The sequence below is a fragment of the Piliocolobus tephrosceles genome, chromosome 5 (assembly GCF_002776525.5).
Source record: "Piliocolobus tephrosceles isolate RC106 chromosome 5, ASM277652v3, whole genome shotgun sequence".
In the NCBI taxonomy this organism is placed as follows: Eukaryota; Metazoa; Chordata; class Mammalia; order Primates; family Cercopithecidae; genus Piliocolobus; species Piliocolobus tephrosceles.
In genome coordinates this window covers 165,150,129-165,172,920 of record NC_045438.1, presented here as the reverse complement: position 1 = coordinate 165,172,920, position 22,792 = coordinate 165,150,129, and the positions used below count along the sequence as shown (strand labels likewise).

At 52.2% G+C, this 22,792-nt stretch overlaps 2 protein-coding genes across 2 annotated transcripts in view; one reads left to right on the top strand and one right to left on the bottom strand.

Moving 5' to 3' along the window:
• Positions 1-2,897: 2,897 nt before the first annotated feature.
• On the top strand, positions 2,898-11,413 carry PSMG4 (proteasome assembly chaperone 4). Its single transcript, XM_023221089.2, is given in 5 exon segments — positions 2,898-3,166; positions 7,597-7,672; positions 8,126-8,223; positions 8,226-8,244; positions 11,212-11,413. Coding segments are annotated over 5 exon segments (489 nt in total). The 5' UTR covers positions 2,898-2,992; the 3' UTR covers positions 11,334-11,413.
• Positions 11,414-16,163: 4,750 nt separating this feature from the next.
• Positions 16,164-22,792, bottom strand: part of SLC22A23 (solute carrier family 22 member 23) — a 183,799-nt gene continuing 177,170 nt past the window's right edge. The window contains exon 10 of the mRNA XM_023221087.2: positions 16,164-17,032. Within this exon, the coding sequence (XP_023076855.1) occupies positions 16,675-17,032 (358 nt within the window). The 3' untranslated portion in view covers positions 16,164-16,674. The remainder of the gene's footprint in view (positions 17,033-22,792) is intronic.

Genomic DNA, 22,792 nt, shown 5'->3' with positions numbered 1-22,792 from the left:
AGCTCCAACCCTTGAAATGTTTGCATCTTCCTCTTTCTCTGATGTGTGGCCAGCCACTCAGTTGGTCATTTAGGGAATGGCTGGGGCAGTTGTTATGGCACATGGTGGTGCAGGGGACCTGATCATCTCTCTAATTGTTGGGTTCCAGGCCCAGGAACTGAGCAAGGCATCATAATATTTTTGGGGGTGACTACATTCAGTCACTTGACCATCCATCCTTGATTTCTTTTGATGGTGTAAGGTAAATACTGCCCTTGCAGTATGCAGGCTTGGCTGACTCCACGGGCACTCCGGAGCCAAAATGGCCCATCAGAGTTGTGAGTTGTCCTGCACTGGGCCAAACTGGCCTGGCTTTCATACTCTGCCTCCATCAGTTATTGGATATGGGCTGCCCTGGGGAGGGTGTGCAGGCTCTGAAGGAGGCCATGGCAGAAGGTAGGATTTCTAGCAGTTGGGACAAGTCCTTTCTTGAAGTGGACCTAGGTGGCACATGCAGGCTCTTTGGAGACGCCATCACAGATAATGAGGGAGGTTCTTGAGGACATGAAAGGACAGGGTCAGAGCACAGGTGGATGGATTGACCTTCAGTGCAAGGAGGGACGTCTTTATCTTTCACCATCACAGAGAGGGCAGGAGGAAAGATGGGGTCCAATGAAGACAAGTGTTTTAGGAGAGGGACCAGGAGCTGGGAAGATCCGGCCTTGTCACCTCTATTTTCTTCATACCGTCAGAAGCAAGGGCATCTGCTCAACCTGGGTTTGGGTCAGCTCGGGGCTTGGGGAGCATAGTCAAGGGGAGTGAGAGAGGACGCTGTCTAGCGACTGCAGGGCAGTGTTCCGGGGCCACTGAGGTTGGGCACGACTGGCTGTGACCCTCTCCTGTGTGTTTCCCCAGCAGTGACGAGAAAAGCTGGAGAGAGAGAGGAGCACTGAGGTTTTGACACACGGATAGCCAGTGAAACCATCCTTACAATCCAGATTTAGAAATTTGCCATGCCAGCCAGGCCTCGAACTCTCCACCGGTAGGTAGCTTTGTTTCCTTAATCTTTGGGTCTGCTTAGCTGATGAAGAGCCATCTATTTGGTCCCTCAGATCACAATGTAAAGGGATAAACAACCATGGTGTAGCCATACAGTGGAACACTGCTAAGCAATACAAGGACACAAGCTACTGACATGCACGCAGATGAACCCAAGATAATCATGATGAAGGAAAGAAGCCAGACAAAAAACAGTACTTATTGTGTGATTCCACTGATAGAAAGCTCCGGAAAATGCAAGCTAATCTATGTGGCCGGAAGCAGATCAGTGTTTGGGGGCAGGAGTGATTACGGAGGGCAGGAGGGGTACTGGATGCGTTCAGTCTGTGGATTGTGATGATGATTTCACTGGTTATAATATGTGTCAAGACTTCAATTTGTACACTTTGTATGTGTGCAGTTATTGTATGTTAATCACATTTTAATAAAGCTGTTAAAATATTGACCTGAAAATTAACTGTATTATTGAATCATCGATAATTAGCGAATAGAACGAAACTATGGAAAATGTTCTTTTAAATGTCAATTAGATCTATTAGAGGTTTAAAAAGCAGAACTTTGATAGTTCCAAGTTGTTTGGACGAACGGAGGCAGGATGGTGTACTTCCGGGTTCTTCTTCACCACCAACTCTTCCCCTGTGTGCGAGAATGCAGCTGACGCCCGGGAAGGTGCAGATTAATCAGGCATGCACCAGGTGATGTCAATCCGAGGAGACCAAGATTTACCTGGTGGCACCTGCCGAGCGGCCCCCCTCCCCCGACATGCCCGTGCCCCGCCTATTGCCCTTCCACTCCTAGAAAAGTCGCTCCCAGCAGATGCGCCGGGGGCGGGCTTTCTCAGCCCCCACTCTTGTCGGGACTGTATTAGAAACTCCCCCCCCAGCTCCGGTCCCTGAAGCTAGATGACCAAAGAATAAATTTGCAGTTTTGCTTTTAGCCTTGCCTACTCACTGGTTCTTTTGTGCCCACTCTGGTGGTCTTAGAAAAACAAATCACAAGTTAAATCCCTAAAGTCAGTTGTAGCAGAATCTGACAAAATGGGCTGTTTTCTTTCACCACCTTCTCTCTTAACCCATTGAAGCCTCCCTTACTGAGGGTCTCTCCAGAGGTATGACAATGGGATGATTCATGGTGCTTCCCATGAAACTCTCTTGCCATCCTTTCCACGTCTCAGAAAGGCTCCTGTTCTTCTTTGCATTTTGCAGATGAGGAAACTGAGTCTCAGAGAGGTTAAAGGGGTAGCCCGAGGCCATGTACATGACTGCAGCTCCGGGCTCGGCGTCCAAAAGGGTGCCTGCTCATCCTCCCGCCAACTTAGTTGACACAAATTTCCTTTCTAAAGGCTTTCTCCCAATACTGTTGCCATTCTTAATTAGGGCTAGGTACAGTCGAAGCCTCCCTGGAGTTAAAGGGCTGCCAGGAGGAGGAGGTGGGACAGAAGGTGGCCGTTTTCAGAGTGCTTAAAGAACTAATTAAAAGTGAAAGTCTGTCGGGCGAAGTGTCACGGCCTGGGAGGACCCTGCGGCTGGCTTCAGCCCTTGAATGCCCCACGCCAATAATAATTAGTGTGTGGGAGGAAATAAAGCGAGGGCGAGTTCTGCTGGGCGCCCGTGGGCTCCTAGAGGTCACTGTCGGACTCTGCGACTAAAGTGGGTTTTCCCAGTCTGGAGAGGTGCTGCAGTGCGGGAGAGGCCGGCAGGACCGCCCGGGACCGCTACTTCGCCCAGGGCCGGCAGCCGGCCCGCTCGACCACGCCCCCAACCCAAGCCCGGATCGCCCCTCCCCGACCACGCCCCCACCCCGCCCCTCCCCGACCACGCCCCTCATCCCCGCCCCTCCAGGGCCGAAAGCGAAAGCGCGCTCGGTGGCTCGGTGCTCGCTCCATCGGGTCTGGCTGGGCCGGCCGCGGTGAGGACCCGGTGCCTGCGCTGTGGGCCGGGAGCCGCGGGGCGGCATGGAGGGGCTGGTTGCCGCCGCCGGCGGGGACGTCTCCCTGCACAACTTCAGCGCCAGGCTGTGGGAGCAGCTGGTCCACTTCCACGTCATGCGGCTGACGGACTCGCTGTTCCTGTGGGTGGGGGCCACGCCGCACCTGCGCAACCTGGCCGTGGCCATGTGCAGCCGCTACGTGAGTGCCGGGCGGCCGAGGGTGCGGGCGGCGGGCGGCGGGCGGGGGCGCGGGGCCTGCGCGAGCTGCCGCCCCCAGGCCTCTCTTGGGGCCACAGGGCGCCCGACTCCCCCGAAGCCCTCCCGCGCGGTGTCTTAGGGAACCCGCGAGCGCCCGGGCCTGCACCACCCCGGGAGCTGCGCGCCGGCCCCGAGCCCCTCTCCCGGTCCCGCCGCCCGCAGCTGCGTCCCGCCCTGGTCTCTGGAGGTCGGAATGTCCTGGGCCCCTCCTCGCCACTCGCGCGCTGGGGGACGCGTCTACCTCGTAGCTCTCGTGCCATATGGAGTTTGAGCACGCTGATCATATTTTGGGGACTCCTGCGTCTCCACCTGCTGTCTCAGGCATTTCGCACTAGGCACACCTCAGGCCCTCTTCCCCAAGCCTGCCCCCTCCTCCGCCTCCCGGCGCTGTGATGGCAGCTCCACCCTCCTGGCTGTGCGCTCGGAGCCTCGCAGTCGTCTCTGATTCCTCTTTCTTCACACTCCTCTTTCTCAGCACTCCACGCGTTGAGTCCCTAGGCACTGCCGCCAGTCAAAGCAAACAAAACCCAAGCCGCCCTCACCTCCTTCGGCCTGCCACGCTGGGCCAAGCTTGGGAAATGAACCATTTCCCCTGCTCTCCCGCCTTCCGGCTTTGCGCGTCGCCGCCTGGTTTCCCCTGGTTTCCTGAGGCTGCTGTAAGAAAGTGCCACAGACCGCGTGGCTTAAAACAACAGAGGTTTATTCTCGAAGTTCTGTAGACAAGGTCTCTCTCTGTCACCCAGGCTGGGGTACAGTGGCGTTGTTATAGCTCACTGTCACCTCAAACTCCTGGGCTCAAGTGATCCTCCTTCCTCAGGCTCCCGAGTAGCTAGGACTACAGACATGTGCCACCGTACCTGGCTAATTGTCTTTTTTGTAGAGATGGGGGTCTCACTGTTTTGCCCAGGCTGTTTTGAACTCCTGGCCGCAAGTGATGATCCTCCTTCCTCAGTCTCCCAAAGTGAGCCCGACTCTTTTCTCATAAGGACATCAGTGATGTTGGATTAAGGGCCCACTCTACTCCAGTATAACCTTGTCTTAAATTACATCTTTTTTTTTTTTTTTTTCTTTTGAGATGAAGGCTTGCTCTGTCGTCCAGGCTGGAGTGCAATGGCGTGATCTCAGCTCACTGCAACCTCTGCCTCCCGGGTTCAAGCAATTCTGCCTCAGCCTTCCGAGTAGCTGGGATTACAGGTGCGAGCCATCACACTGGGCTAATTTTTGTATTTTTAGTAGAGCTGAGGTTTCATTATGTTGGCCAGGCTGATCTCGAACTTCTGACCTCGTGATCCGCCCGCCTCTGCCTCCTAAAGGGAAGCAAGTCCCTCTGGAAGTAAAGAATCTTTATGCTAATCTTTATCCTAAAGTGCTGGGATTATAGGCGTGATCCGCCGTGCCCGGCCTAAATTACATCTTAATTACATCTGCAGAGACCCTGTTTCCAAACAGGGTCACATTCACAGGTACCCAGAGGTTAGGACTTCAACGTATTTTTTGCGGGGACACAATTCAAGCCACAACACTGCCTTGTAACCAGTGCAACAGAATGATAGTTTTAAGACTTAAGTTGGATATTTTCATTTCTCTGCTCAAAACTTTTCACGAGGTGAACTCAGAGCACCCAAGGACTCCAGTGACCTTCGGGCTCTGTTGCCTCTTAGGGCTCCTGCCTGTCCTCCAGCTTGGCAATGCTGGTCTCCCAGCCGCGTTAGCTCCGTCTCAGCCGTGGAGTGTTTCACGGTGAGGTTTGTCTGCTTGCCCGGGGTGAGCATGTGTGTCTCTAGCTCCTGATGCACCACTAAGTCCCTGTGGAATGCGTGAGTGAGGCCCCCTCAGCGAGACTCTTCTGAAGCCAGTGAGGCAGTGATGACTGAGGGTGCTGGGGGTGGGAAGTCCTGGGCGAGCCCTTTCGTTGTGCACAGCAGCACCCGGACAGACCTCAGGAAGGAGATGGCATCTGATTCCTTTCTTGCTTGTCTTTTCCTCGGTGTTTCCTTTTTTATCTTTTTCTTTTCTGGAGGGTCCTGACAGTGGGCCTTTGAGCAGGCAGCAGCGGAAGAGGCCTGGGGGACCGGGGTGGTGGGTGGGGCTCTGTGCTCTGTGCCACCTCGCATTCTTTCCTTATCCCAAGGCTTTGGTCATAGTGGGCAAGGCTTTGGGCACCGGTCAGCTCTGGTGTCACTGCCTTGAGCCCCTTTGTGCAGTGCTGGTTTGGGCTGGTGAGTGTGGAAGAAGCAGGCTCCTCCTGTGGCTGGCTTTGGTCACCCAGTCCCGTGGTGGTCACAGCTCCCAGTGGGGTGTGTTTTCTCATCTGGAAAGTGCTGCGCCTCCAGCAAGGCCAGGCAGGAAAACGAACAGGGGACTGATTGAGTTACCTGACCTGTCAGAAGTCCAGTCCCACTCACTGGCCACAGCGTGCCTGGATGTTCTTTCCAGGGGCAGAGGGCAGAGCCAGCCGGGGAAAAGAGGTGCAGGCCATAGCTGAAGGCGGGAAGTCCAAGGTTCCTGTGACCCGTGGGTGGCCCTCCGTCTCCCGTCCATGCAGGGAGAGTCTGTGGAGCTCTTGTCCTTTGGTGGCAGGGCTGAGCGGTTGTAATAGACTTTGTAACCCGGGAAGCCTGAGCTAGTTACTCTCTGGCCTCTCAGGAACTTTGCCAGCCCACGCGTGGAGAATGGCACCAGACAGTCTGTGAGGTCTCCTCCCTCCCGCTTCCCTAAACGCCCACGTGTAAGACTGTAGAGAACAGACAGCATGCAACCCGAGCTGGCCGACCTTGGGTTGAGCAGGGATTTTTGGTGCCCAGAGAGGCTGCAGGGCTAGTGACACTAAGTCCTACCAGCTTGAGGGAAGCTGGCCTGGGACCTGGGCCCCTGCCTGCTCAGGGAGTCTTGGACCCCCCAGCTGGCTTCTAGGGGTGGAAGGTGGTGCTTCAGCTGCAGGAAACTCTGTGGGCATGCGTGTGCTGGGAGACCACAGTCCCAGTGTGGGTTTGGAAGTTAGGAACTATGAAGGGTAACACGATGGGGCTTTACATTTTACTTTTGGTAGAAAAAGGCCACCCTAGGTAAGGTAGATTTTCTGTTTTCTAGAAGGTTTAACTGTAAATACTGTTACCATGCAGCTAAATATTGAACTTGAGGAATCTGTAAACAGCAGGCTTGTTAAATCATATTTTTGTATAGTTTTTAATGAAAAGCATACAGTAAATTACGCTTTCATTCTTCTCCTATGTTTTTTGATCTCCTGTCTTTTACTGCCTTTTGTGGAAGTGGCTTTGAAGCTTTAGGAAATGAGCAGCGCCTGTCTCTGTGCCCTGCCATGCTGTCCGGCACGCCGTAGCTGTTTGTTCAGTTCACTTGTGCCCGCTAGGACAGTTGGGGTGGCAGGGGGACCAAACCCCAAAGTCTCTGTACCTCTGTAAATCTTGCCACTTCCCAAGATTCTCAGACCTCTGTAGCCAGGCTGCTTCTCCTAGAAATCTGCTATTTTGATAAAAGCAATTTGGCCATATTACCAATAAGTTTTTTTTTTTCTTTTAAGCTAGACCTTTTTACTTTATTTTACTTTTTTTTTTTTTTTGAATAAAAATGTAGAGACAGGGGCTCACTTCATTGCCCAGGTGAGTCTCCAACTCCTGGTCTCAAGCAGTCCTCCCTCCATAGGCTCCCAAAGTGCTGGGATTACGGGACTAGCTAGACATTTTTACTGGTGAGAGATTACTCCCCAAGTCGTTGGGAGCAGGTTACTCCCACATCTCCGAAGGGCCCGTTTGTGGATCTGGGCATCGTTTGTACTGCTTATTTCACCTTATTGCTTCTTGTCCAAAATGAGGTTGGCCAAGCATGTTCAGACGTTGTTATTTTCCCTGTTTGGATGCTGGTGGCTGGTGCCCTTTCTCAAAGTCGCAGGGCACACTCGCCGACGCCGAGGAGCCCGCAGGGCTGGAGCAGCACGCTCCCTCACAGGCTGAGATGGGGAGATGAGGCGTGCTGCCTCTGAGCCAGCTGCTGTGGGGCCCGAGGCACCGGGGCACAGGTGCCCAGACTGTGAGTCCCTTTCTTCTTGCTGTGGCCTTACCGATCTTGTTTGCTTCCCTTTCGGTTGTAATGTTGCCTTTCAGCATGCTTTGGAGTTTCAGACACTAGAACGAGCCCTTCGTGTGAAACTGGTCCTAGAACTTATTAACAGCACTGTGGTTCCAACTTCATCTTTCCCAACTCTACATGAACGCCACCCCCTCTTTCCCTCGGCACCTGTGTCTGCCCTCTGCCACTGCCATCCTCGTGAAGAACCAGAAGCCCCGAAGCCAGAAGTGTGGCTGGCCTGCGGGGGGTGGAGAAGCTGCAGTGTGCTCTTTGCTTTTCTTTTAGGACTCCATCCCCGTGTCTACCTCCCTCCTCGGAGACACTTCCGACACGACCTCTACTGGCCTTGCCCAGCGCCTAGGTACGTACCCATAGCTGGTGCTGCATGGCCAGCCAGGTGGGAGCCCCAGTCTTTAATGGAAGCATGAAGCAAGTCCCTTTGGCAGTAAAGAATCTTCATGCTAAGAACCGTCACCTCATTGCTGCTGGGAAGCACAGACCCTTGCACGTCGGGTCTTCTTTAAAGGGCACGTCCTTGCTTGCCTGTCACCATCACCGTCCCAGGGCCGGCCTGTTCCCAGAGGACTCCCACCTTGTCCTCGGCTGTGTCCTTGAGTCCATGAGCTGATTTAGTTCCCTTCTGTGAGTGCGTCGCCTCCTCCTGGGAGAAGAGAGTGGGAAGTGCCCACAGCCCCTGTGAGCAGTGGCTCAAGGTAGCCTCCTGGGCCTTTGGAGGAGTCAGTGCAGCTGGGAGAGCAGGTGTCACCTCTGTGCAGGAAGGACTGTCCTTCACTCACAGTGTGATGCTCCTCAGGGCTCGGAGGGAAGACTGGCCTGGCCTGGGAGTGTGGCGTAGAGTGGGGATTAAGCAAAGGTCATGAGGTTGAAGGCTCCACGCCTCCCACACCCCAACACATATTTCCTGTGGGCCAGGTAAGGATTCCATGTGCTTTGCGAGCCGCAGCCCCAGTCCCAGTGCCTGTGGCCGGTGTGACAGGATGCCTGTCTCCTGCCCAGGCCTGGCGTTCTCCAGCAGGCCCAGCTGCTTCAGCTCTGGAGTTCGTCACGGAGCCTCTCTGTGTCTCAGGCAGCGAAGGAGCTGGTCCCTGACAAGCAGGAACCTCTGGGTCAGTCACACTGAGGCAAATGCACACGAACAGCGTGGCACGTGGCCCAGGGGAAAGGCAGGGCAGGGTGGAGTGTCACTAGCAGGCCCATGGCAGTGCGCGGACAGGACAGAGGTCAGGGAGGGCACAGGTCAGCATTTCAGGAACTCGCAGGATTCTTTTTCTCTCCCTTGGAGGGAGAGACCTGACTTGTAAGTTACTTTGGTAATTTTTAACTAGCAAGTAATTTAAAATTTTCAGAAAAGTTGCAAAGAAGATAGAATTCCTGCTTAGCTTTTGCCCCGATTTCCCACTTGCCATCCTTCCCTCTTTGTGTTTACATCTTTTTTTTCTGAGCCACATGAAGGTAAAAGCCCCCTTTTGTGTCTCTGCATCACTTTGTGTTTGTGACAATGGAAGGGGTAGCACACTTACGCAGAACAGGTTACTGTGTGCCCACGCCTGGCGGGAGGAGGCTCAGGAAGGTATTCATATTTATACAGACAGAAAGCTGGGGGGATTGCCAAGACACGCTCCAATGGAGAAGGTGATGTGAGCGCGTCTTGCAGGCCGTGAATAACGTCTATATCAATAAGGTAAATTCGGCCCCAGAATATCTATGAGATGGAGGCCTAGTATCTATATGCAAAAAAAGAGGGGTTCTCAGTATCTTGACAAGTCAGGGGTGTGCTGTGGCTTCCAGCATCTCTGAAGGGACTGGTGCTGAGAGCTCAGACCAAGAAGGGCTTTTCCAGCAAAGTCCTGTGCTGTGTCAGTTGTCTTCAGCCTGGGTCTGGGCCCTAAAGTTGAAAGTGCACTATTAATGCACTACAGTGGAAAGGGAGAGGTGTCCTGAATCAGTATCTTACATGAGAGATGAAAGCAAGCAGGGAAAGAGAAGGCCTGGGGGGTTCTCAGTAGCTCTGGAAGCATCGCAGGAGTTGGTGTGGCCAAGGGGACCCAACCTCCTATGGCTGTGGAGGGCACAGCTTGGGTCTGAGGGGGACAATTCCTCCAGACACAGCTTTGTTCCCCGGAAGTCCTGCCGCTGCAGTTAGAGCAGTTGGAATCGCAGGGGGCCTCCTTGGGGTAAAGGGGACGTTCCTGCCCCTGGGAGAGGGTGTGACTTCTGGGCTCCTCCTGGCCAGCCTTGGTGAGCCCCGGCTTCCTACCACACTGCCTGCCTTCTTACCACCCTCTACACGAGTGGTCCCAGCCTGCCTAACGCAGCTAGGAAAGGATGCGTTTGGTCCCTCATGGTAGGGGAAGCCTAAGAGGCTTCCTCAGTCCCCACAGGGTTGAGCACATAACTGGGCACAGCTGTCTGCCTCGGGGGCACACTGCAGCCAACACACTGGTGGGAGGCTCTGTGCTAAGTACTGTAAGCTGTTCTTTAAACACCGGCTCTTGGAATAACCGAACAGCTGCCTTTGTCCAGACACATTCCTTTTTTTAATTAAAAAAAAAAAAGATTTCCCGAGATGTAAACACATACCATACAGTTCAGCAGCTGTCCTCAGGCAGAGGCTGTGCTCGCCTTCTTGCTTTCTCATAGGTACATGGGTGCCTTGTAAGGACAGTCAGTGAAATAATACCCAAGACCCTTCCAGCCCTAAAGATCACACAGCCTTATACAGCTGAAAACAGGCCTTTGGGGTCCTGGGCTCTACCCTTTCTCAATTTACAAACAAAGCTGGAAGAGGTTTCCAGGCCGCCTGCGCCTGTGCCCCCGAGCCACACTGCCTGTCAGGGTTCTTGGTGGGACCATAGCTCAGACAGCAGCAACTGAAAGGATAGAATTGCCGCCCAGATGAGATCCTGTGACGTGTGTTCCAAGTCGGCCTTTAGTAATGGTGCAGGTGGCCTGGGGCCCCTCAGCCTCACCGCACCACCTTTCTGCCTTTTGGTGATGAGGCTCAGTACACGGTTACCGTGTGTTGAGGTGGGGGCGGGTCAGTGCTTCTCCAGGGGTGAGTGGTTCTGCACTGGCCCTGCGTGTGGGTGAGGCCAAAGGAGGAGGCCCCGCAGTGGGGCAGGCAGCGTGGAACGGCCGTAGCCTTCTTGCCCACTTGTTTTCAGGATATCGGCTTTCAGATGCCGAGTATGCGACTCTGCTTGATTTTTGCAGTTGACCCAGTGCGCACCTCAACTATTTATGATCGATTCTGTAGAAAGAGACTAAAACTTACATTCAGTAGAAAATCACGTGTGTCCATATGCCTATCCGTATATGCACACACACACACACGAATATGTGTGTGTACACACGTATGCAAATGCATGGAAATACAGGAGGGAGGGAGGTGGAACTGGTTAGGGGTGGGGTGGTGCTGAAGGAGAACTTTAATTTTATTTTAAATACTTTATTTTTTGTGTTTTAAAATTTTTTTTTAAATATCAAAACACCAGCAACGCCTCTGTGTAGCGCAGAGGTTCTTAAGCAGTGCAGGCACCTGCAGGGCTGTTCCTGCAGACAGCTGGCCCCAGATCCTGGCTTTCTGGGTCAGGAGGGCTGGGTGGGGCCCAGGAGCTGCCTCTTGAACAAGTTCCAGGGAGGCTGCTGAGGTGGGGCCTGCCCTTCGGAACCCCCGTCTGGTGGAGAGACTGGGAGAGGCCTGAGTGACTCGTCTGCCTTTGCAGCACCTGTCTGAAGAGAAGCATGGAGATCAGAGCTTTCTTCTCTCCCTACAACCCCATCCTCTTTCTGAGCATTTCCCAGCTGCTTGTGGGTGTGAGGAACACGGGGTCTGCAGTGTTTCAGGAGCGGCTGTATCAATGTGTTTTCTCTTTTTAGCCAGGAAGACCAACAAACAGGTGTTTGTCAGCTATAACCTTCAAAACACAGACAGTAACTTCGCATTACTTGTAGAAAACAGGATCAAGGAAGAGATGGAGGCTTTCCCCGAAAAGTTCTAGCTGAGTGGCAGAAGTGAGAATTTGTTAACTTATGTACAATGTACATGTAAATAAATGGATTGAATTTCAGTTTGTCGTCAGGCCGTGTTCCCGTTTTGTTTTTAAGGGGTTAATCTTTTGAGCTTCCTTCTCAGCAGTGTGTGGGCTCAAAGGCTCATACTGACCCACCGGGTGAAGGAGAGGCAAAGTGGACAGTACACACTCCTCATTTGGCTGTGAGTGATAGAGGGACGAAATGGGATTTCTGCTGGGATTGAAGGCTGTAATCTAATCTGAGAGTTTCAGCCAGACACGACTGTCTCATGTGCATCCTCAGTTAGAATGAAAGTGATGTGTAAATATGCTTTAGGTTTGTGTGTGCGTTCCTCAGAATTCTGTCTTGTGAATTGATGCATCTATCTCCTTCTCATTGCAGTGAGACCCCAGGGCACTTCTCTTCTTGCTGTGTCCTCCCTAAACCCTTCCTCTGGGCACTCTTTTTTTGCTGTGTTCTCAAATGTGGGCCTACATTTGAGCACCTCCCTACATTGTCCCATTACTACATTTGTGGTCTTGTGAAGTCTGACTTCTCTAGGCTCTGTCTCCTCATTTATAAAGTTGGAGTAATCCCCACCTTGATGGGTTCTTGTTAGGATTAAGTAGGTAGATAGAAACGCTTTGCAAACTATAAGTACCATGGCAGTTAGATGTCAATTATGGTTTTATCTCCTTCCTTTTTATGGATTCAAAGGCTTCAGGTCCTTCTTGCTCTTCCTGTTATTTCATCATCTTCCCTTCTCCCCTCTCTTCTATCCCAAATCCAGAGTACCTCAGGTACCTGCTTTGGTCATTTGTACTCCTTAGCCTTTAATCTTTAATCCTACCGCTTGAAGTGGGTTGCAGTCTTGGGCCTTCTCCAGAGGTTCAGACGGTCTGGGGCCCAGGCTTTGGCAGGATTGAAAGCTCCCCTGGTGCCTCTGTGCAGGCAAGATTGAGGACCACTGGCAAAGAACTTTCTAATCTTTGGGGTCCATCGGAACCCTTTTTGTTCATCCAGAGGCAAAAGTCTTGCATTGAGCCGGCAGCAGGCAAGTGAAGGTGGTGACCCTGGCCAGGATGGAAAGGCGCGTCAGAGGAGTGAGTCTGTGGTTCCAGGTGCTTCCCTCCTTTGCAGACTTTCCATGCTAACCTCGAGGCCCCGGCCAGCCTCATCACAGCTTGCGAAGCTGAGTGGACACCTCTAGGAATATAATAGTGAGTGACACAAAATCAGGGCTATGGAGAGAAGAGTTTGGTATAAATACTTTATTAAAGAAATATTGTCATTTTCATTAAAAAATACTACATTAGAGAAGAGTTTTGGGTTACCAGTCTTTCCTCACAGAATCACAGTGTAAGATACTCATTTCTTGACGTCTCTAGGAACCTTCAGGCCACGGATCAGCAGAACATAAACGAACAAGGGAAAAAAATTCCTCTTAATATTACTGATGGCCCCCATCCCTCAGGTGGTCTGAGAGCGGCACTTGGTAAACAGTTTGTGTTTAATCCAGCCTCTGCCTCTGACTACCTTTAAGACCAGGACCCAAAGCAGAGTGAGAGGCCTCCCTCCACCCACCTCGGGGCGAGTGAAGACACAGCTTACAGAGGCATTAAAAGTAGTGACGCAGCGAGGTCTGAATGAACACACAGGATTTTATTACTCATCGTTAATGGTAGTGAAATGCCCTTCGTTGGATACCATCAGGTGAGGTAGGGAAGACATTCCAGAGGAAATCTGTTAATGGGGCAACATTTTTATTTCTGTACATTTACATACAAATTTTCCCCAAAGGTACAACAGATGCGACACCATGCAGACACGCAGCTGTGAACGAGTTCAGAACTCAGTGTAAGCTTGTGCTATGAACGAGCACCGTCAGAGAAGCCCCACCCACACGTACAGAAACAGTTTTTATATTACAACCTCAAGGACGGAGGGAGGGAGGTGTTCGCCACTAGACAGGACACACCAGACTGATTTTCCAAAACACACGGTTCGTGAAAGTGAGGTGGTGCCTTCTAGACAGGAGGACATGCGATGCCTGGGCCGGGCGGTATGATGTCACAGGCCCACCTGTGGCACTTCCAGTTCGGGATCGCTCACTTGGCTCTAGGAAGGGTGGTGTCTGAGTGCAATACTTCCCCTACGAGGTTGGTTTTTGCTTGCTTTCTGTTCTGTAGCCAAACCAACTTACCGCGGGGTTTGTTACCACGGGGAAGCCCGTCTTCCAGATGCAGGTGCTCTTACTCTCAGCAAACAAAAGCATTTAAACCTTTTTCCTGTTTCTCTTGGGTGGTAATAATTAGTGTATTTGATAAGAGTTTGACTTCAGGAAAAGAACAAAGTGAAGAAATGTTCAGCTTCATCTCAGGTGTCCACATTTGTGCATCACGTTTATTGAAAGGCTGACAGGGTAGGCTAGCAGAACGCAGGGGTGTGGGGAGGAGCAGGGGGTGGGAGGGTCAAGTTGAAACAGTGGGTGCCTGAGAAGGGTCTCCCTATTAGCCTGGAAGGGAACAGGACTGAGGGGTTCAAGCGCCACAGACTGTGCTGGGAAGTGAGCAGCCGTAGCAGCCTCCCCTGCAGAGCCAGGCGGGCCCAGTCGCATAGCAGGCTTGGGTGGGCCCTGCCGCCTTGCTCACTTGGTACCAGATTTCCTGGGGCTGTGCTCACCGGAAAGTGTTGCTGCTCTGGCAACCCTTCATAAAGGTGTTCCTCGACAGCTTCAGATATCCCTGGGCTGAAGCTGCCACAGAACAGGCTCCCAGCCTCCTCCTGAGGCTGCCGTGGGAGGACAGCTGTGGGAGCGCCTTGCCGGCTGAGAGACATCACCTGCTGGCCGTCGGCAAGTCAGCCTCGCTCACGCCCGCTGGACTCTGGTCCCGGGAGCCCAGGCCTCAGAGCTAGCCTCTTTTCCAGTCACTGGTAGATTAGTCCTGATGGCTGAAGTGCTGAGCACTGTCTTCGTTGGACCAGTTTTTTATTGTCATTTGAGGTGGAGATCAGAGACCATGACCAGAAGAGTATGAGTGCTGTCCCTTGCCACCACCTTCCTAGAGATTTCGGGCAGCACTCTACAGCTTCAATTTCCAAGAAAAAAAAAAAAAAAGGTTTACATAATCAGCGTGAGACTGCTCGCAACTTTCATCACTTAGCAAATCCTTCCACAACACAGTACAGTAAGTGGACTGGACTGCAGGGTGGCCTGGTGCTGGGGGTGATGGGTGCAGACAGACACCTGTCCAGGTGCAGGCTCAGGGGCCTCGCTGGATCCTTCCCACCTTCCCCAGCTGCCTACGGGCCTGGCTACTGGACAGGTCCTATTCTGTACGTAACGGGGGTTTGTTGACAGGTGGCTTTGTAGCAAGTACTCCAAAAAAGGCAAAAGGAATTTCACAAGTTTGGCACGCAAAGGCCGCACAGATCTAAAGAAAGGCCTTTGTAAAGGTGAATGCAAACTAATGTTGAAACATGGAAACGTGACTTTAAAAAAGAGGGAAGATGAGGATGAGCTGGACGTGTTGCAGGTGGAGGTGGGGAGAGGCCGGCCAGACAGCCTCCCTGCCTGGGTATCTCCAGATCCCAGGTGTCGGCATGGTCCAGCCACTGGAAACACGTGGCCATGAGTCTGCTTGCCCCTCGCTGTGTCTTTACACCTCACCGGGCTCCTACTGATGTGTGGACTGCACGTGGAGGAGACATGGGCGGAGACAGCAAACAGCAGGCCGGGTGGAAAGCTGGAAGGGGAGAACGTCAACCCCTTTTCTGCCCTGTGAATTCTAGCAATGTCAGTTGGAAGTCACTTCATTGTCTCACCCAGGCCCGAGACCACGATTTCCCTGGAAGGACACAGTCCATGGCAAAGACACGCTTCAAGAAGGGATGAGTTGGACAATCCCAGTAAGAAGCCAGGCTGTCCAGAAAAGCTGGTGCCCAAGTTGCTACAAAGTGGTGCCTGCCCTTGCCAAGGAGGCTGTCTCTTAGTGGCCTTGGGTGTCCTACAAATTTCCTCCAAAAATGCCAAGAGGAAACCTTTACTTTCTGGGGTGAAATGAGGAACACGAAGAAACCCTTGGAGGTCGGGGCAGGGGCAGCGTTGAGCTTTGGTGAGATATTGCTTTCTTTCCATTTGTCTTGATGCCTTCGAGAGAGGCTGGAGGTCATGTGGATTCACCTGTGAGGAATCTCCGCTCCCTGCCAGAAGCCCCGCCTCTGCGCTAAGCGAGTGACTCCAAGCAGGAAGCTGGCCCAGGAAGGCAGGCGGGAGGGGCCCAGCTCCTGCGGGTGCTCCCTGGAGTGATGTCTGAGGTGACGGCCGTCCAAGCTGGTGATCTTCCTGGTGTGTGCTCGAGGTGTGGGTGACGGGCGCTTGTGGAGGGCAGTCCCCCTTCTGTGGATTTGCCTCTGCCATCTTTTCGAGTTATTTTCTCATTGTTTGTAGCTTAGAAAGTGGCCGTGTTTTCAAGTAGTGCCAGCACAAGAGCTGGCTGTGCACGGGGGGCTTTTCTGCTGGAGCCAATCTGGGAGAGGAGGAATAAAAACGAGCACATCTCAGGCCTCGACGCGTCTGTTAGCTGTGTACCCACAAAGCTGTGGCGATATGACCGCTGCTCAATTAAGATTTCTGGTGAAATGTTTAAGCTTTTTCTCCAAGAGCGTCCAGCATCCAGTACAAAAGGATGATCCTGAAGGAAAGATGAAGCTGGTTTTAATGGCGTCTGTGAGCTGCTTTCCCTGCACACGGAATAGAAGCTCTTACCTTGCAAACAGAAAGGGAAAAAGGACCTTAAAAAACCGTACACAGACTCTCTAGCAAAAGCCAAATTCATGTACATTTCACTCTGGCTAAAATGCAGTCCTGGAAACGCTCCACGGTCCTGTCCTGCCTCTGCACACAGGCAGGCAGCCTGGGGGGCTCCTGGGTGTTGCGAGGAGCCGTGTCCCGTCTCTCAAAAGGGACCGGCCGCGACCACGGTCACTGCGGCATCTTCCCAGAGTGACTGCATCTCGCTGCCGAAAGAGGTGATTCCATTTGTGATCAGTGAGGGGGAGGGAATAAAGTGCTTCTCGTAAAAATGACCAAAATAAATACAAACATTTAGTGGCAGAAAAGAAAGTCTTGGAAGGGTTATTTCCAAAGAGTTCGTCTCCTCCGACCCGTGCTCCTTGGACTTTTGGAAAGACAGGGTTTCCCCACGCCCTTGAGAGGCTCGGCCTGGGTGGGGCCGCTTTCCCGCCCGGCCACGCGTGCGGTCCCTGGTCTGTAAACCTGTGCCCGAGCGGCCCCAAACCCTTGAGCCCCGGGTTCTGCGGGCCAGGCTACATGGCCTTCATGCCATTGGCCGTGGCGCCCTCGGGCAGTGTGTCACCCGAGGCTGCGGCATCGTGGAGGCCCGAGTAGTCCTTGAGCTCGGCGTTGGTGAGCAGCAGTGGCTGCTCCCCCTTCTTGTGCGGCAGCAGCGGCTGGCGCGTGTAGTGCTCCCCGTTGGAAATGTTCTCAGGCAGGTTCTGGTCCCTGCTCTCGGGCAGCAGGAGGATGCAGATGATGCAGATGAGCGTGCAGCAGGCAAAGATGATGTGGTGCAGGAAGTAGCCTTTCTGGTTGTGCAGCTCGATGATGGGTGCCGTCAGCATGCCGAAGCCCGCGCTGGCCAGCACCAGCCCCAGCCCGCCGCACCTGCAGGAGGAGGGAAGCACCGGGTGAGCTGCCGTGGCCTAATGGCTGGATCCTGGAAAAGCTGGGGATGGACCAGGAAGCCGCCTCTGCAGGGGCCCTGCTGCCCTGGGCACTGCCCAGTGTACCCCGATCTCACACATCCCATATCACCTGCACCCCGGCTGTATCTGTTCAGGGCCACTCTGAGGCAGTGACGTTTTTCCTCATCAGTTCAAAAGCTTTTACTTACATTATCTTTTTCTGTAATCTGTTTCCTATTTTTATTGTTTTTTCAGGGCTGGGGGACCATGAGAACTTTATTTTGAAAGGCAGCTTTATATAATACTGTAAATGGGAAGCCGGTATTACTTGCCATAAGTAATATACAAGGAAAAATAAAAGGTAATGAAATTAGGCCATTTCCCCAGGGCCTGGGGGATTACCAAGGGTTAAAGAGGGTACTAAGGACATACCAGCACGAACAGAGATTTTTCTTTGTCATAACTGGAGAGAGAGCAAGATACTTTAAAAGAGTAATTTCCTCACTGTGAGTGGATGGCCCCCGTGTCTCCTAAAATTGATTGCGTGCCACCCATGGAAACGGTCCCATCTCTGAGGACTGTGCCTGAAGGGTCCTCCAAATGAAGCCGTGCACTGACAGAGAAGAACTCACTGCAGCTCTGAGCTCAGGACAGCCGAAGTCCAGAAGGCCAGCCACTGATCTCCACTCCCTGCCTTTTACGGGAGCGGCCAAGAGTCCCAGGGATGAGTAGATACACAACACTTACAAAACCCCTGTCCCTCAGACCTCTCCACTTTGACCTAAAAACACATTACTGGGACAAAGGTGTTCTGTGGCCCCTGAGAAAGCAGTGCTGTGCCAGGCTGCAGTGGGACCGTGGCGCTCAGGTGACAGGCCAGGCTAGAGAGGGCTGCCTGGTCCCCAGTTCTGGGGCCTCATTGAAGCAGGCAGGCAGAGGTGGCCTTGTCTCGAGGAACGGGGAGCGGAGTTGTCTGCCAGGCCCCAGGGCAGCGGGAAGAGTGGTCCTTTGGTTTGGGGAAGCTTTCTAGTGGGGCTGCTCATTTGTTAGGCGCTCCCTGAAGTGAAGAGACCTTTGTCCTTGGAACTGCTGAGGCTGAGTGGGCTGAAAGGGAGGTCCCTGCAACAGGTAGGAGGCAGGTATATAACTCCAGCTCTTGACCAGTCTGTGGTTCTCCTGGCACTATAGGTAGCTCCTAACTCACCAAAAGACTGTCCTACAAGGTCACAAGATACAAGATCAACATATAAAAGTCAATTATATGTCTACATGCTAGCAGCAAAACACCCAAAAATGAAGTTAAGAAAATTCCATTCACACTAACATCCAATGAATAAAATGTTTAGAAATAACAAAAGGAATGCAAGACTTGTATGCTGAAAAAGATAAAACATTGCTGAAAGTTAAAAAGATAAAAATAAATGGAGTGACATTCCATGTTCATGAATTAGAAGACTCAATATTATAAAGATGGTAATTTTTCCCAAATTAATCTATACGTTCCACATAATCCCTATGAAAATTCCAGGTGACTTTTATTTTTTTTTTGAGAAAACAGTGAGCCGGTCCTAAAATTTATGTGGAAATGCAAAGGCCTCAGAGTAGTCAGAACAGTTTTGGAAAAGAACAAAGTTAGAAGGCTGCCTTCCCAGTTTTAAAACTATAAAGCCATATGACTTAAGGCAGTTTGGTATTGGTGTATACATCAATAGAACAGAATATATCCATATTAGAACAGAGTATTCCATATAGAACAGAATATTCCAATAGAACAGAATATTCCATATATCAATGGAACAGAACTGGGAGTTCAGAAACTAACCTTCACATTTATGGTCAACTGACTGTAGATGGAGGCAAATCCAGTGAGGGGGAAGGGATAGTTTTTTCAGCAGGTGGTGCCGGGACAACAGGATATTCACATGCAAAAGAATGATGTTGACCCTTCGCATCATGTAAAAAAAAATGAACTCAAAGTAGATAATAAAATCTAAATGCTTAACTTAGCTCAAACTATAATGCTTCTAGAAGAAAATGAGAAAAGCTTTATGCGCTTGTGTTAGGCTAAGATTTCTCACACAGAACATCAAAAGTAGGATCCATAAAAGAAAAAGCTGAAGCTGATCAATAGGACTTCATTAGGATTAGAAACTCCTACCCTTCAAAAGATACATGTTTAAGAAAAGGACCACAGACTGAGAGAAAATATTTGTGAAGCATATATCAGATAAAGGACTTGTAACTAGACTTTTTTTTTGAGAGTGTCACACAGGCTGGAGTGCAGTGGCACCATCTCAGCTCACTGCAAGCTCCGCCTTCTGGGTTCAAGCAATTCTCCTGGCTCAGTCCCCCGAGTAGCTGGGACTGTAGGCGCATGCTACCATGCCCGGCTAATTTTTTGTATTTTTAGTAGAGATGGGGTTTCACCGTGTTAGCCAGGATGGTCTCAGTCTCCTGACCGAGGCATGAGCCACCACGCAACTCTTACAACTCAAAAAGAAGACAGAAAATCCAGTAAAAAGATGGGCAGGCCAGACACGGCAGCTCATGTCTGTAATCCCAGCACTGTGGGAGGCCAAGGTGGGAGGATCACTTGAGGCCAGGCATTTGAGACCAGTGTAGGCAGTAACACCCCATCTCTATTAAAAAAAAAAAAAAAAATTGACGGCACACAAATGGCCATCAACTGATGAACAGAAAAACAAAATGCAGTCCATCATATAAAATGGAATATTACTCAGCCATAAAAAGGAATGAAGTACTGACACGTGCTACAACATGGACTCAAAAACATTATGCTAACTGATTGTATAAATCCATTTATATGAAAAGTCAAAAAGGCTTGGAATCCCAGCACTTTGAGAGGCTGAGGTGGGCAGATCACCTGAGGTCAGGAGTTCAAGACCAGCCTGGCCAACATGGTGAAACTCCATCTCTACTGAAATAGAAAAATTAGCTGGGTGCGGTGGCAGGAGCCTGTAATCCCAGCTACTCAGGAGGCTGAGACAGGAGAATTGCTTGAACCTGGGAGGTGGAGGTTGCACTGAGCTGAGCACATGCCATTGCACTCTAGCCTGGGCGACAGAGCAAGACTCTGTCTCAAAAAAAAAAAAAAAAAAAAAAAAAAAGCAAATATGTAGAGGCAGAAAGCAGATTTGTGGTAGCTTGGACTGGGAGTAGGGATGGACTTCAGAGGAGGACAAGGGGATTTTGTGGGGAGAAAGAAATGTTCTATAACTGCATTGTGGCAATGGTTGCATGGCGCTGTCAGTTTACTACAAGTCATTGAATTGTTTACTTAAAATGGATGAATTTTATGGTTCTGTAAATTATGCCTCAATAAAGCTGTTTTTTTGTTTTGTTTTGTTTTCAAAACAACAAAACTTCCTGTTGTGGGGGCTGGTCTCCCTGCTGCTACAAATCTCCAAAGCTTTTAGTTCTGGGCAGGTGCCCAGGCCTTGCCTCTTCTTTCCAGGAACTAAGAGACCGGCCATGACTCCCCTTTCCCCCGCCACCTGCGGCCAGGGTTTCTGCTCTGCTCTGCTCTGCCCGCTGTGGCACTGAGCAGCACCGAGGAGCAGCTCCCTCGTGCTGGGGTCTTCTCAGGCTTTGCTGCTCAAACCCGGAGAGCATCCCTGCCTTTGTGACCCGATGCCTGCTCCCACAGACCCTCTCAGGATGACCTGGGTTGACATGGGGGGACGTGAATGGAGGAGGCTTGGGCAGGGGTGACGTGGGCAGGGAGGATGGGAGTCCTAGGGTTCCCAGGGGGTCCTCGTAAACCAGACATACACAGGTCTATGCTAATAACCCCAGGAGGAATCGCAGCTTCGGAGCCTTTTCTCAGAACGCAATGGAAGCATGGTGATATCGCGCGCGTGTGCGTGTGTGTGTGTTGGGGGGTTTTGTCCTGTTGTATAACAAAAGAATAGAAGACACTTGTCTCTCCCTTCTCTCCCTCTAATATAGAAATGGCCGCCTCTGTAGGTTGCCGCCCACCGATCTGCATCCACCACAGGCCCAGGGGCAGCCGTGCCAGGCTTGCAGCCCTAGGGGATAGAGTTGCTGGATTCTTCCCTTTTCCAGCTGCTTCCTGTCCAGCCATGACCACGTCCTCAGGGCGTCCACTCCAGGCCGCCTGGGTCTGCGCTCCTCCCTGCTGCATCTTCTGCACCCCTGGCCTTTGTTTCCTCACTATTACCAAACCAATTTTCCTCGAACACAGAGCTAATCATGTCACCTGGCTGCTCAGAGTCCTCCAGTGGCTCCCTCCTGCCTGCAAGGTGGTGCACAGATCCTGGGGGCCCCACCTCTTCATCCTGTCCTCTCCCTTTCAGTCTCACTACTCATGGCGCCGGGTCCCTCAGCTCTGTCCAGTGCTCGCGCTGTGAGGTTCACCTATGCTGGCTCAGCCGAGCTCTCACGGGCTACCTGGGTAGGGCACCGTCTGTGCACGTCTGCAGGAAGTTCTGCCTTTCGGTACAGGGGCTTTGTTAATGTTTGTTCCATTAGATTATTGTCAAAACCGGGGCATCAGCCATTAGCCTCCAAGCCTTGAGTAAACCCACATACAAGGGACCAGCCCAAAGTGAGCTACAGAACAGACTTCTGCTGCCACAAAGGTGCGAGTGCTGTGGCTGGGAGCAGGAGTTCTGGAGCCCATGAGCTTGAGCTAGAATCCCGGCCCCTCATCCACCAGCTTCACCTCCCGAAGCCTCGGTCTGCATCTGTAAAATGGAGATGAGAAAAGCTCCAACGTCCAAGTGTGGTGGAGGTTAAAGCACGAATGTGACTAGCATGGGGACAGGAAGATCTGTGGATTGGTTGGTTCCAGGGACAGTGGCATCCACTGAGTGCTGGGGAGGGGCCACCCAAGTCCTTCACAGTCTAGGGGGCAGCTGGGTGTAGGAGGAACCAGAGCTGGAGAGGTTCAAGAACTGGGAGGTGAACAGGATGAGCCTCTCCCATAGGCCTGAAGCCCCCAGGCATGACATGGAGTCCCAAAAGTTGGCAGAGGGGGCTGTGCCACTGGGACTCTTCTCCTCCGCCCTGGCCCTCCTCTCAGTGAGGCACCAAGCTCCGCAAACACTGTCTTCTCAAGCTGCTTCACACCCGCCTACCTCAGCCTTCCAGGAACCTCCGTTCCTGCTCCCCGGGCCCTGGGAATCCTGCCTCGCCTCCTCCCGCTGCTGTGCACTTGCCGCACATGCATGCCCACTAGAGCCGCGATGCGCGGGGCTCCAGTCCACTCCCTGGGAATCCTCAGTCCCAGCCACCCTTCCCAACTCCAGGCTGAGCAGGCTCTCTTGGGCGCTCCCCCTGAATCCTCAGACACTTGTGTAGCCCAAAGACACATGTGCGTTGCGTGTCTGTGTGTCTCTAATAGACACGAGATGTCACCAGGGCAGGACCAGGCTCCACTCCATGTGCTGTCCCCAGCACCTGCCCAGCCACTGAGACCTGGCTGGCACCTGGGCATCTACTCAGCCCCACAGTCGGGGTTCTAGACTGGCCCGAGCAGTTCCCACCCTTGTGCCTTGAGTGTGCGCTGGGCCTCAAGGTACAAGGTACAGATAACTTACTTTTTAGCAGTAAAATACAGCCAGGACAGTGAGACGTTCCTTCCACAACAAGGTTCCAAAAGGCGGATTCTAGCAGACTCTTGCTAACTTGGATGAAGTGAGCTGCCTTGTGACTGTGGTCCCTGTGGCCAGTGGCCAGCGGCCAGCGAGGAGCTGAG